Raw genomic sequence first — 14,648 nt, 5'->3', positions numbered from 1 at the left:
CCACAATCCTGTCCCTAGATAGTGTTCTAAGGTTAGCTTTGAGGTTTCCATCTAATTACTAGGTTGGGTTTGGAGCATATGGAGGGGGGGGGGGCGAGGTATGCTGCTTTAAAGCTTCATTCCCACCACTTATGCCAGACCTCACAGATCTAAAAAGTGTGTGTTCGTGTGTGTGTGTGGGAAGTCATTTTTATTCTTGCCTACAGTCGGGCAGGCTATGAAAAGGAGTCAAGCCATCTCCCTGTTTGAAAAGGAAATACAGCATAAAACTGACAGGTTTTCTTGTTTTTATGAAGTTTTGCTGATTGATTGATTGAGGCAAATTGAGTTTAAGTTTAGTATTGTTTAGCATAAGTGTAATGTTGCATTTACTCAGCTCATTATTGTGTTGTTCAGTCTCGACACTTTTTAGAACACAGTGGAAATGTGGTGTATCCCATACACCTTAAAATGGATTAGATGCTCATGAATTTTTCATCATGAGGACTTCCACGCATTTTGCTTCTATTTAACAATAAAAAAGTGTTAAAAGCTACAGTTTTTTGGAGCATTTCTATTTTCATAGCATGCATAAGCCAAAAATATGCATATAAAAAGTAAAAATCTTTCTCACAGTTCTGCTTTTAGGCTTCACTTTACTTGTGGTGACCTTCAAAAGAGACCAGAGAGAGGTAAAGCTGAGTGGTTTTCCATGTCCAGCTCAGTTGGCGTGAAGTTACCTGAAGCTAGACAGATTCGGTTTTTAGACATCTGTCCCAGTGTGGAGTCTCCAGGCCTGGATAGGAGAGTTTGAATACTGAAAGCAGACTGCATTTCAATATTACATCACCCGTGAGCTACCGGTAATATTAAAATCACAGTGTCCTTGGACTGAAACTCCTTAGCTGAAGTTTGGTAATTGTTTGGTTTATGGTTATTTTCGGCCCCACTTTTTTCTGATATATGTATCATAAATAATCAATGCAGCCTTAAACCCAAATAGAACATTTTTCAGTTAAACAAAGGCCGTGATTGATTGTAATAGCTTCATAGAAACCTCCTCTGAACAACAATCTTTTTATGTATACCTGGGTCAGTCTTCAACAAGCAGCTCAGAGCTTTGAAGGAAAATACGTCACACAGTGTCTTTTGTAGGTCGCTGTGGATCATATTTGCAATTCTTTTGTGCAATGTTAAATCAGGCTTCTATGGTGGATTTCCATCTTTTCTTTATCACCATGGTGCAGTATTAAAGATAAGCGGTGTTTCCCTCTTTCCCTCAGTGGAAATACAGACAACCAGCAATGTAGCAGTACAATAAAAACAGGATATTGACCGTGAAGCAGCACCTTCTTACCCTTTGAGAAATCTATACAGGATTTATGGATGCAATCAGCTTAGATGAGAAAGCAAAATGTGTGTGTGTGGTTTCCTGTCTGTGTATTTGTGTTTATATGCATTTATGCAATTCATTCAGGAAATAATTAAGAACTAAACATAATCATTGGCTCAGTTTGTATAGTCAGCATGTGATACAGACAGAATCTTGGGGGAAAATGGAATTAAAAGTTTAGAGAGCAGCCTTTATAATTAAAATGTCACCAGCTGGAATACAAATGGAATGAATTAGTAACATTTCCATCTCTTTCAGCCAGCTAGATACCCCCCAAGCAAGACATTTGATCCCTGAATGCCTCAGTGGAGCTACCGCTCTGGCCACAGAGGTTGTGTAGAGCAGCTCCAAGGTATGGATGTGTGCAGCTGAAGGAATACAAAGCAAAGTAAAGTTGAAGGATAGCATGTGTGCTCAGCAAACCTAAAGGTTAGGAAACATGACGTCATGGGAGGTATAACAGGAGAAGCTGCTTTATTGCAAATGACAGGCAGGCTTGTTGTAATGAGACAGGCTGACCCTTTTACTGGGCAGCAAAGTATCTTCCTCTGCTCTCTTTCCCATTTTTCTTTTCCTTTCTACTTCGATTGGATTTTTATGTGACATTTACACATGGTCAGCTGATCCTCACCGACTATTCATTATGTGCGTTAACACAGCACAGCAGCTCTCAATTAGAAGTAAATCAGCTGATGCACATTGGCTGTAAAGTGTATACACTATGCTTACATGGAGGAATTTTGAACAGATATATGAGAACAAGGAAACATGACGCTCTATCATGTCAGCTTTAAATTGATTTTATTTCATTTTTATAGTGTCTTTTACGGTCAGAATTTTCTAGGCACTTTACAGAAACGCAATATATAAATGACAGTCCTCAGCAGTACCGCACAAACAAGAAACGTCACTAAAATGTGTGATGTTGAGTTGAAGTTTTAATAAAATTCATCTAAATATGACAGTTCTGAATGAGAATTTGTTGTCATTTTTTGTATGAGCTTGGAATGAGCATGTGCTCCTACACTAACACTACCCCTTCCACACTATAGCAGGGTGTCATTCAATATGATGAGAGACTGCCGGTCTGTGGTTTAGTAAACAAGGTGAACTCTCCTTGTAGTCATTTTATCACACCAGACCACAGCAGATCTTAATCAATATCTTCAAATTGCTCAGCAAGGGGAAGGAGACGAAAGGAGAAAGAGGCCTTGGAGGATTTGAACTGGTCCCTTTGGCCATTTTACAAACCAGTGTTGCCTGGAGTTGATCATTGTGTTGTGGAAGCAGAGAGCAGATTGGTAACTGTGCTTGGAAACCTGATGACAGGATGTGTGTATACGTGTGTGCATTGGGGTTGTTTGTGTGTCTCTGGGATAATGTTTTGCTGTGTTTGGACAGGCTAAATTAAGGCCAATAGGAAACATCTTGGCAGTGTATTATTAAACGGGGTAGCGTTGCTGCCTGGTTGCCAGATTAGAGATGGTGGAAATTAAGCTAATGTGATGTCACACGGGAAATTCATTGCAGAGCTACACAGATATTTATAGTCATTAACTTGGCAAATATGATTTTGAAGAAAATATCAATATATCTCTGTCATATCGATCTATACTTTGTCCCGTGGTTTTTTCCAGCTGTCATGACACAAAACAATGTTGTACAAGAAAGAGTGCTTCACAGTTTCATCTTGTAGCCACGTAAAATCAACATTTGTCTTTAGCAACAGAGCCTACGACACCGATTCGATATCAGTCTCACAATAAAAACTCCTGTGATAGTTTTATTTACTTGTTCCCTTTTGTCTGACTTTTGTTGATGTTCAAGGAGCCACTTTAAGTTTATATCTAATTATTTGGGTGAGCTCATGGAAAACTGCTGCTGCAGTATAAATATTTAGCAGTTTGATTGCTATAGTGTTTGGAAGATTCACAAGGAAAACTAAGAGAGAGGGTCTTAAAATTAGATTTACATCTAAACTTCTAAAGCAAAAAAGGGAGGATAGGATTGTTTTCTAAATATGGTGAAGTCTGTTTGACCTGGAAATGCAAATTGTCCAATGTTGCTGCTTCAGTTTTGCCTTTCATAGCATATAATTAAATCCATGATGTAACATGGTTAGTTAGCATGGCTAATTAGGTAGCTGTGTTCAAAAATAAACTGGAAAGCCAGACATAATAATATACAAGCAGAAATGGGACAAGCAGAAGCTCACAAGTTATATTGTACACTGGTGCAATAGGGACCTGTCAGGTCACAAAAGAAGTTTCATTTTGCTTGGGAAAAAAACAGGCTGGTTCTTGAAGGGGAAAGTTAAAATTTCAATAAGCAAAGACAGACTGTTCCATATAACTTTTGGCTGCAGTTTAAGCGTCCGCACATCAGTGCAAAGAAGCCTTTATTTAGGCATTTTAAACAATCTGATTTTTACAAAATGTACTTTCATCAATAAATGTGTATTTATGTTATTCATGGGTAATGTTGAACAGAGCAGCAGATAATGGATGCAAACTCTGCTGCTTGTCAAGACGATGTCTTATTTGGGCTTCTTATAGGCTAGTAGTCGCTGTAAGCAAACTGGGTCTCTTAACAAGAGATGGATGCACTTGTTTCCAGGGCAACAGCCACAAGGGAAAGAGCGAAAGTGTCAGATATACAGAACACTACAAAAGAGGATTTTTGAGGCCTGGTCCAGTTCTGTGGACCACTTTCTTATCGCCTTGGCCCTCCTGTATCTAAATCTCTTTGTGTGAAACATGTTTCATTCTAGTGTCCAGGAGTGACAACATCAGTTAAAATACCGACATTTAGAAACTACTCGAGCTCACCTCTGTTTGTTTGTTTTCTCTTTCAGAGTGCCCATCTGGCAATGATTGACACTCTGATGATGGCATACACAGTGGAGACTGTGAGTGTGGACAAGGTGATGGCTTGCATTCGACAGTATTCATCCGTCAACCCTGAGCTGGAAACACCTTATGACACAGAGGATGCAGTGACCACCTGGATCAACAAGGTCTATGATAGTATATATCAGTAGATTTGTGTCTACTACTTTGCCATTGTGTTTGCACTGGGTCATGTCCAATATCTTTCCAAGGTACTCACTATCACTTATATTGAACACAAGTTACTCTGGATGATCTCCCTCAGAGGGCATTTTACCAATATTGAGACCATAAAGCTTGTGCTCTGAAATTGCGACCTAAATCAGTTCCATGCAGCTGTTTCTCTTCATGCTGTGAGTTTATACCATATACAGTGTGCAACACGTGATTCTTATATAGGTATGTGCAAACTAACATCTGACATATGGGCTGAATCCATGTTACATATGCTGTGAGTAAAGTCTTTTCAGAAGCTGCACTATGCTCCTAAATTATGCAACATATTAATAGAATGTGGCCTAATATCCTTTGACCATACAGTACTGTGTAAGTAGCTGTCTGCATGGCCCGCATAATGCAGATGGCTATGGCTCTTCCATACAGTACTGCAGGACCCTGTCTGTTTACATTCCTGTTTGAAAGAACACTGGGCTGCTGCCAGCTCTGGGCTTTACACAGAGAAACACACACACACACAGGCTAACAGGAGGTGTGGTCCTGCTGTCCTACTGGTCAGACATATGGCTCTCTGTTGGAGTCTTCTTGCATTCCAGAGATCCAAAGAACCTTTTTTTTATCTTAATCCATAATCAGTTCAATACCACTCTGCTAAATTCAGAAATAAAATATATCTCAGACTGTATTATTGTATTATGGTCTTTCAGGGACTTAATGCACAACAGCAATGTTTTATTAAAATACTGATAAAAAGACATAAATAAATAAATAATAAAGGATCCATAGCAATGCTGCTGCCACAGTTCTGAAAATTTTACACAAAATTAAATGGACCACATTTTATTGGCCACAATGCTCAGCTGTTACTGTGGAAACTGGAATTTCAATTAAAATGTGAAGCCTCACTTTAATAGAAAAGCTAGTTTAATTTTGATTATAGGCTATTTGTACGAGAGCAATATGAGTTTAAGTATTAGTCAGCCATCGCTCCTGAGAATGTATTAAGTTTTGCTCTTTGATGCTGCTTGTCGCTTTCAGAATTTTAATCTTGTGTGTCCTTCCTCTTTCAGGTAAATGAATATCTGAAAGATGTTGTGACTCAGGAGCAGAAGAAGAAGGAAACACAGAGTGCCGAGCCTGCCGGGAGTCCTCGGGTTGGTGTTTCTTTCTTTCTTTCTTTCTTCTTCTCTCATGGCTCCAACACTTCACAGACCTCAGATAAACATACAAATAGGTTTGATGGACAGTCTCAAAAGAACTAAGTAAAATCCTTGGCTCCACTTAATGGATTTATCACAAAATTCCGACTTTTGACTGACAGAAATTTCCCTCAGACCTCTGTGTCACTGAAATATCTGGGACCAGCTTCCTTGACAGAATTTAAAGCTGTTTAAACCTCGCTACCATCAAGGAAAATCACTCACATATGTCTGAGCTTCAGATTAAGCTCGATCTGTGTTTGTTAAATCACAAAGTGGGAGAGCGGCAGGTTACATCTGCAACATCATAAGTTTATCTGGCTTGACAGCGCTACATGCTTCACTTACTTCATTTGTGCCTTAACCAGAAGCTCACTGCTCTCCAGTTTAATTAGGCAAGCAGTCATTTAGAGCAGGGTGAGGGTCTAGCCCACAGACCAGTGTGTTATATAACTGATTCTAGTATCAGCCATGATTTCTAATGCCTGTTGAAGCCTGTGTGCTTAATCTGCATTTGGATTTTGTTTGGATTTTCGTAGTTTTACACTGTATTATCAACAAAGTTTTCACTAATCCACTGCATAATGTATTTACTACCCAGAAAAAAAAGAATCTTACAAGAACGACACATTAAATCCAAACACCATGTAGAAATAAAACAAAAAAATCATAGTTCGACATCAATCTCTGCTGCTCTGATGGTGCAGCGGTAGAAATGTTTAATTTAACTGAAGCATCTGTGTGTATGTGTGTGTGTATTAAATGTCTATGACTGCTGTGTGTTAGCAGTCAAGGGTCAACGTTGGCATGGCAGCCACTTCCTATCAACCTGAGAGAGCAGAGTGATAAGAGAAGAAGCAGGACGAAGAGGAGTAGATGTATGATGTCAACTCCCTCTTCATCCTTCATGCCGTACCTCTTTCGCTCACCTTCATATAATACTTTATGCACAACCAGCAGTTTGCTGCATTCACAAACACTACACAAAGATTCACTTAAGTGGGAATGTGTTATTTTCCTACTACAAGTACAACTTTTCCTCACCCTTTCCTTCATTCTTTCTTGGCTTCCATTCTGCCACAGGTTATTTTGTTAGGAACACATTATGCCACATCAGTGTCAGCTATGCTTCTTTGTAGAGAGTTAGAAAGTTTACCTAAGGGTGAATGTCACTTCCCTAGCCTATGTGTTTTAGCCTGCAGAAAGTTGAAATGGAGTATTGCTGTTTTTGTGTGCGCAGTTCACTTCCAGTACCCAGGGTTGTAAAGAGACGTCCACAGTGTTTGACACTGATCTGACCAGTCAGTGTGCAGACGCAGCACTGCATGCCTCAGCTGTCCCTCACAAACACACAGAAAGACACACACACACTTAACACAAACTTGGTGAGGTAAAATCAAAAAGTGGCATCATCTTATCATCTGGAACTAAACGGCTTGTGTTGCATCAGACCATTGTTTTTCTGCAGCGCAGTCATCCTGTCACTGACCAAGTGTCTCACGTGGGTAGCCACGTCTGCCTATTACTAATCTGATAACACTCCACTTGTTTGGCCCCGGAGCTGGAGAGTTAGTCTTTCAATAACATCATCCCTAACCTCTGGGCAGCTCACACGTATTGGTGTGCAATTGTGTCCTCATGCTGATCGTCTGTGTCTTGCTTATGGCTGACATTGCTCCAGTTAAAACTGGTGAAAGTCACAGTCATCTGAGACTGCAATTACACGTCTGTTCCCATGCTGATGCAATGTTTTTAATCACATTAAAAGCAATATTATGCATTGCATTGTAGGAAGGTTTAGTCAGGACAGGTCAAGGTTTTACCACCTCAGAAAAGAGATGTCGCTGAGATGAGATTGTCAAGTGTAGTCGATGAATGGACAGTCTGCTTCCTTACTATTTTATTTACATCCTAGAGGTGTCTTATCTTTCACCACGTAGGGTTTCAGCTTATATAATTCAACTTCCTTCTCATGTAATTGAAGCATATACACATCTTTGGGAGTCATTTACCTGCCACATGGGTCTTCCTTCAGACAGTCAAAAAATATGTTGTAGTATTTTTCTATAATTTGGGATAGCAGTGTTCTAGTCTTGTGAAGTCTTCTTTTGGGATCTACTGAGTGGAAAAAACAGCAAAACAAAACAACTGCTTTAATATGCAGAAAAGTGCACTACTTTTTTGCCATGTCTAGCAGCTTCATCCCCATCACTCCCCTCCTCCCTATGTTACCCTGTCTTCTGTCTTTGCAGCATGACTGCAGTGTGAGTCACGCAGTCACCCTCTGTCTCAGTCAGATATAGACAGACGCATTACCCTCCTGGGACAACATGGTGGAGCTCACCAGGGCAACAGTGTTTTTATTCTACTGTATTATATGCAAGAGGGTGAGGGTGGGTGGAGGAAAAGGAGGAGGGAACTGCAAAGGCAGTGTCAGGACAGTGAAGGGAGGACAAATCATTTTAAGCTGAACTGGACATGTCAGGACAAGAGGATGAACTTTGGGTACGAAGAAGCAGAGTTGTGGGATGATTGGAGTGGGGTTGGGTGGGGTGCAGGGATGTATAAATACACATTAGTGTGTGCATGAGTGGGTGTGCTCTGCTGTAAGGAGATGAAGGCCTTACCTCTCCCCGGGGGTTTGATTGGTGGTCTTAACAGATTTTACCCAAGGGCAAAAATCCTCACTCATTTCCTCCATCATCTGTACATCCTGACAACAAATCTTGGAAGTTTACCCCTTAATATGTGGATTAGGGAGGGATGTCAAAACATCTCTCTTGCTTTCTTCCCTGTATTTATTTAACTGTTTGTGTCTCTATAAAATTAAAAGACACTAATAATGCATTGCCTTTGTATACGTATTTCCCTGGTTGTACTGGATCTATACAGAGAAATGATGACATCCTGCTCTGTCTCCTAACATGCTCCCCTCCTACCAGCCAAATGTTCATTCTGCTGGCCTGCAGGTCAGCGCTGACTTTTGTGAGGTCATGTACTGGGGAGCTCAGCAGTTTTGCCTGCTTCGCCCATAAGGGTGACGTAAGACCAGAGTTTGTCTCTGTCTACATGCACACTGTGTGATGCATTGAATTTCATCGCACTGCAGCAACTTTTTCAGGTCAACAGTCTTAGTTTATTTGTCAGGAAGGTAAATTACCATCCAAACATTTATTTGTACATGTCAAAATAATGACTATCAAAGAAAGGAATGACAGAAAATATATACTATATACACACACAGCAGTGGAGGAAGGTAACATGCAGGATATGTAGTACACATTTCTATGGGCATTAATTTAATTGAATTATTAAACTGCAGTAAACTCCTTTTACCAGAGAATGGATTTTTAGCTCATCCATTAATGCTGTTTTTATTGCATGAGCAGCAAGAATTCAGCCCAACTAATAACCTTCAAATGCTCCCCAATGGTTGAGTTAAAGAGGTCATCCAATCACAGGCAAACAAATAAAACAGTTTAGCTAATACAGTGTCAATGAGAATCCACCAGGTGTGCTCCTGTGATGGCATTAGACTATGCCAGTGATTATTCTGAGAGCTGTGACACTAATCAAATCAGAAAAATCCACAGAAAAAAAATTTATATTTTGATGCTCTTGCTGCCTTTAGCATTTATTATGAAGGTTTTAGTGTACAGCGGCTGCATTTTCTCACGAGTTACAGCTTTTCTTTAAAGTTGAAGACTTGCCAGCTACTTCGAGTGCCAATTATATGTTGTGTGTTTGATGTGTCAAGTGTGGGAATTAGCTGTTGTCAGAGGCAGAGCTCTCCTTGTCTGGAGAGTATTGGATAACTGTTTGGCTATATTTATGCACTTGGATTGTTCTTTGGTTAAATTTTGCCATTTAATGTTCTTATGTTTACACACAATACATAATTCTGTAGTGTACACCCTTAGAAGTAAACACCACATTTTCCAGGGTTATGTGAGTTGAGTGGGATGCTTTTCACACTGCTTTTGGTCTCACAGTTGTCATGTTCCTCCTTGTAATACTAATCGCATTACTAACTAATCTCACTAACAGGTATTCCTTTGTTGTTGTTGTTGTTTTTTTCTGTTGCTGTGCTGCTGCAGTCTCCAACCAAGTGGTACATGAAGCTTGTGCCTGTAAGTCAACTAATCATAGCCGCTCTCTTTTTATCTTTGTGTCCATAGTGACTGTCTCTTCCCCTCCTCCTCCATCGTTCTGTCTCATTTTATGTCGTGTAAATCAACCTGTGACTGTTACAAAGCACAGCCATTCTCCCTTTTCCTCTTCATGTTCACTGTATGCTGTTTGTAGTCTAATGTAATTTCAAGTACTAAAGGCCATGGATGATATTATAAATCTATTATCCTATTATCCTTTTATGTTCCTTACAGTCTCTGTTATAGGCTCTCCTGCATGTACAGTTAAATCTCATGACATCCAAATACAAATAATACTGTGTAAAAGTAACTTCCCTGTGTCTGGTAATGGGAGGCTTCCCGAGGCACCCTGTGGGAGTCACTGTAGGGATCTCAAGGGATTAGGCAAAAATGAAAATGAAAAAAAAAATTATTAGATTTCAGAAACTGGATGTCTGGGGGCATTTTTGGTATTAAATGGTCTTTGTGCCAGCGCTCACCACAGCCCATCCTGTCAATTCTTTTTGCTCAAACATGGTTTGAGGGTTGAGAGGGTGATTGAATTTGTATAAAGACTAAACACACAAGATGATAACTTGAGTCTGTTCTACTGCCTTGTTCGTTCTCACAATGGCTGTTGTAACCTTTCAATAGTCTTAGTACAAAGTCTTCTTCTCTGTAATTGAATAGAAACATTTTACCACAGAAACGAAAGGGCTCGAGAGCCATTTAATTACCTTCATACATGAATAAATCTAATTGAGCTTTCTGAGTGTGGCTGCTTTAAAGATACAGCTATTTGGAAGGTTACTAATGCTTATTTTAGTAGCTATTGTAAATGAATGGAAAAGGAAATGCAAGAACAAATCTGGCACAATATTCAAGGAAATGCTGCACTGGGTGTTTTGGTTTATGGTGTTTTTATGGTACGCAGGCTCGCTACAGGAAGGATCAGGCCTCGACCCAGTCAGCTCCCTGGATCCCCCCAGTGGACAACCTGCTAAAAGACAGCACAGACGGCTCGGCCCTGGGTGCACTGCTGCACTTTTACTGCCCTCAGCTGCTATCATTGGATGGTAAGGAACAGGCATGGTATGTGGGCGGAGGGCATTTGCAATTGGACTTGGCTGAACGAGTAATTGTGTGTGTGTATTTAGTCTGCAGTTTCAGTACAAAGCGACCAGAATTTATTGACCTACAAATCATCTTCAAGTGTTTCTTAAGCTGCTGAACTCTCCAACATCAAACTTTATTCTTTAACATCATAGAAAATATGTTGTTTTTTTAGCATAGATACTGTGTTACAGGGTATATTTCTGTGTCAGTCTGCTCCCTGCCTCGTAACTGTTCATTCAATAGATCAAAGATCAGTCTAAAACAATAGAAGCAATGTAATCACATCACATGCTGATCACTCCCACACCTTATATCCACATTTATTTGCCTAAACTGAACAAATCACAGAGAGAAAAGATCAATCATTTGTGCATTAGCATATAGCTCTGCTCATTAGTCTAGTCTAGATAAGACAAAAGGCCACTGATGTAATTGGTCAGACCTTCACTAAACTTAACACTTTGAACACATCAGCAGTTCCAGAAAAGGTACAAGTCATCTCTGGTCTAAATGAATTAGCATCATCGCAGTTAAAAACCACTGAGGCGGACGTTAGAACCACAACAGATTCAGTCATCAAATTTGTACTGACGCCACACTCACCCTGACACCTGATGGCTCCCTCTGCCCTCCCAGATGTCTGTCTGAAAGAGAATATGAGTCTGGCTGATCGACTGTACAACCTGCAGCTCATACAAGACTTCTGCAAAGACAACCTGAACAGCTGCTGCCACTTCAGCCTGGAGGACATGCTCTACGCCTCCTCCACCATCAAGGTACTGCTCAAACCTGGCTGTATTTACTTCCTTTCATTAACACCTTTTCAGTGATTACAAGCTTTTGTTGGGTGTAGTTGTTGTGCTGTGGTCACAATACTGAAAAGACATCTGTTAGATTTTAAATGGCTGAAACTGTGTAGATACAGTAAGGACCTCACATGGAATCCAGATCCAATCCAGAATTGTGATTGATTTATAAAAGAAAAACTACTCGCTAATGTCAGTTTGACTTGGCTCCGGTGCTAAGTAGATGATTATTTCCACAAACATTCATTGATATGTTTTTCAACAAAAGTGATTAGAAATCCATATGGTGTGGTCCATCCAGTCAGAGGGGCTAAATGAAACAGGAGAAACAAGCTGCACTGTAGGTCAGTGTGGTGAGTCATGCTGTGGAAAAACCTTTCAATCCAAGCTCTCTGTCTTCACCAACCACAAGCCTGCAGAGCTCCACTAAGACTGCTCTCAGAATGTTTTTATTATTATTTCCTTGTCTTTCTTTTATTGCTGTCCTTAAATTTCTTTTCCATCTGTTTGTTTTCTGTCTGTCTTTATTTCTTTGCTAATTCCTTTCTCTTTTTCCTGAACTTTGCTATTTTTTCTTTCATTTTCCCCCCTTTCACTCTCAGCTTAGCTCGGTTTTAACACATATACTTAATTCATTTCTCTCTCTCATGCCCATAACACCTCTGTGTGCACGTATGTATGTGTACATGGTATCAAGATTGGCAACTACTGTAGGTCTATAAATGAATGTTGCTGTTGGACAGGATCTGTAGATCCTGCATTTCACATTAAGGTCACTCCCTGCTCAAGTTTTCTTTTTTTACTATTTATACTGCAAGCTTTTAGAATCAACCACCCATTTTGTAAAGAATCTATATCAGTTCAGAAACATTTATTTGTGGTTCTGTTTTCTTAGTTGCCGCTTGCCCTTTTCATCAAATTGTCATCATGGTTACCGAAGCCCACAATTCCACAACACTCCCAAAACAGGACTTTATTTTTCTTATAAAAGACTTGCTTTTGTCTGGTGGTTTGATGCAGCTGTCCTTCCCTCTTGCTGCTGTTTTTTTCCCTGTTTGTCCGTGTGTTTTGCGTGAGAGCCGTAAAAACAAAGTTGATGTGTGTGGATGACTTTAGCGGACTATCACCTCAGCACGTCAGGGCTGTTGTTCTCAGTATGTCAGGGCTGTTGTTCTCAGCACAGGCAGGATGCAGGTCACTGAAAGGACAAACCACAGAGTGACTGCACGTGTCTTAAACCTTAACATGTCCAGTTTCAGTGTGTTGCCAGCCTGTTCTTGAGAGGCTACTATCACACAAAGCCACAGTATAATGATTGAAAAAACAGAAGCTTTCAACCAGCTGTGCTCATGTCAGTAATGATGGTATTAGAATACACTGTAATGAAATATAATCAAATCAAGGCTGCAGCAGTTATGCCTCATTTTGCACCAAATTGCTGAAAATGTTATCCACCTCAAAGCGCACACACACACACACTATTGACTGTGTGCTGTGAACCAGCCTGTAGCAGTATTTTTGCTGACACTGAGTTTAGGGGGGGGGATAAAACATTCCCAGCAGGACAGAGTTATTGCCGTGAGAGAAGCACTGCAGCCAGAACTGCACACAGAACCGGTTAGATTCAGTAACCTTGACCCAGTTTTCAGGCAGTCACATCCTCAGCGGCTGTATGTTGTGGCACGTCACACTAATGGAGACCTCATTATAGAGATGGAGCCTAGACAACAGAGGGGAGGGGATGTGTGAGAGGTGTTGATGTGGAAGAAAATGGAAACTAGAGAGAAGAAGGAGCGATAACAGAAACAATTAGAGAGGAAGTGAAAGGAAAAGAGGGGCAGCATCAAGACCACATTCACACCTAAAATGTTCCTGTGCTAATTCTGCCATCTGATATAGGGATGATTGATCAATTTGCTAATTGTTTTCTTAGTTTATTGTCTGAATGAAGAGATGTGTTTTCTTAGTGCTAAAATCCAATAGCAGCCAATAGCTCTAAAGATCAGTAGACTTCACAAGTCCTTCTCCTAAGGCTCCTATTCTAGAAGGGTTCAACCAATAGGCTGGGTTCAAGGTGAGGTTCTCACTTTACCAGTGGGTCTATGTCCTTAGCCTCACAGACTCAGATACTGAGACAAGATTGCAATTTTTTATGACATTGAATGAAAGGTTTTAAAATATAGGAAAGGTTCAGAGTGCATCTGCTTAATAGGCAGTAAAAAGCATATCAGTTAAAATGCTATAGCGTGGCTGTAGCTGCTGTGTGTGATACAATTTAAGATATTATCAGTCATAAAAAATCAGAAGCAGACATTTGGAATTTAGCCCAAAGCCTTGCAGTGTGAACATTTAGAAATGGTGCCATCTTGCCCACACACCAGGCAGTCTGGCATCTTCATGTTAGGTTTCATGTGTCGGTTTGTGGTTGAATTTGGTCTGCACATAAAAACCACCAGAATTAAGGGTCCCCTCTAAAAGGTACATCCCATTCAGTATCACTCTTTATTATGTTAAGTATACATCAATAAGGGACAATACACTCACCCTCAAAGCCATACATTGCATACATTACTTTGTCCCATTCTCTCCCTAATGGACACCGGGTCAGTAAATCACGTCAGCCCACTCCCATTTACCCGCTCTACATTTAATTAATTTACAGCCCATCTAAATTACCATCTGTGGATCCAAGACAGAGAGATGAAATTTACCATCTCAGGGTTTTCACCATCAGGAGGTCCGTAGCAGACATGCTGAGGTTGCCCTGAGGAAGGCAATTAACACACTTACGGTAATTTACAAGCTGCCTCTTCAACACGGTCCTCAGTTAGTTAGCCATTTATCTTTAACCAGATTACTGAAAGCCTTCAATGAAGGATAGTTGTTCCATTTTGAGATTTAAACAGTCTGGTTTGCTGTATGATTCAAAGATTACATCGCATTTTACTGATACTAGAGCA

At 40.3% G+C, this 14,648-nt stretch overlaps 1 protein-coding gene across 1 annotated transcript in view; it reads left to right on the top strand.

Moving 5' to 3' along the window:
* Positions 1–14,648, top strand: part of camsap2a (calmodulin regulated spectrin-associated protein family, member 2a) — a 36,050-nt gene that overhangs the window by 9,465 nt on the left and 11,937 nt on the right. Inside the window, exons 3-7 of the mRNA XM_028404034.1 lie at positions 4,227–4,388; positions 5,508–5,591; positions 9,734–9,766; positions 10,701–10,842; positions 11,519–11,658. Of these exons, the coding sequence (XP_028259835.1) occupies positions 4,227–4,388; positions 5,508–5,591; positions 9,734–9,766; positions 10,701–10,842; positions 11,519–11,658 (561 nt within the window). The remainder of the gene's footprint in view (positions 1–4,226; positions 4,389–5,507; positions 5,592–9,733; positions 9,767–10,700; positions 10,843–11,518; positions 11,659–14,648) is intronic.

Source organism: Parambassis ranga, chromosome 4, assembly GCF_900634625.1.
Source record: "Parambassis ranga chromosome 4, fParRan2.1, whole genome shotgun sequence".
Classification (NCBI taxonomy): Eukaryota; Metazoa; Chordata; class Actinopteri; family Ambassidae; genus Parambassis; species Parambassis ranga.
This window is presented reverse-complemented; position numbering and strand designations above follow the sequence as displayed.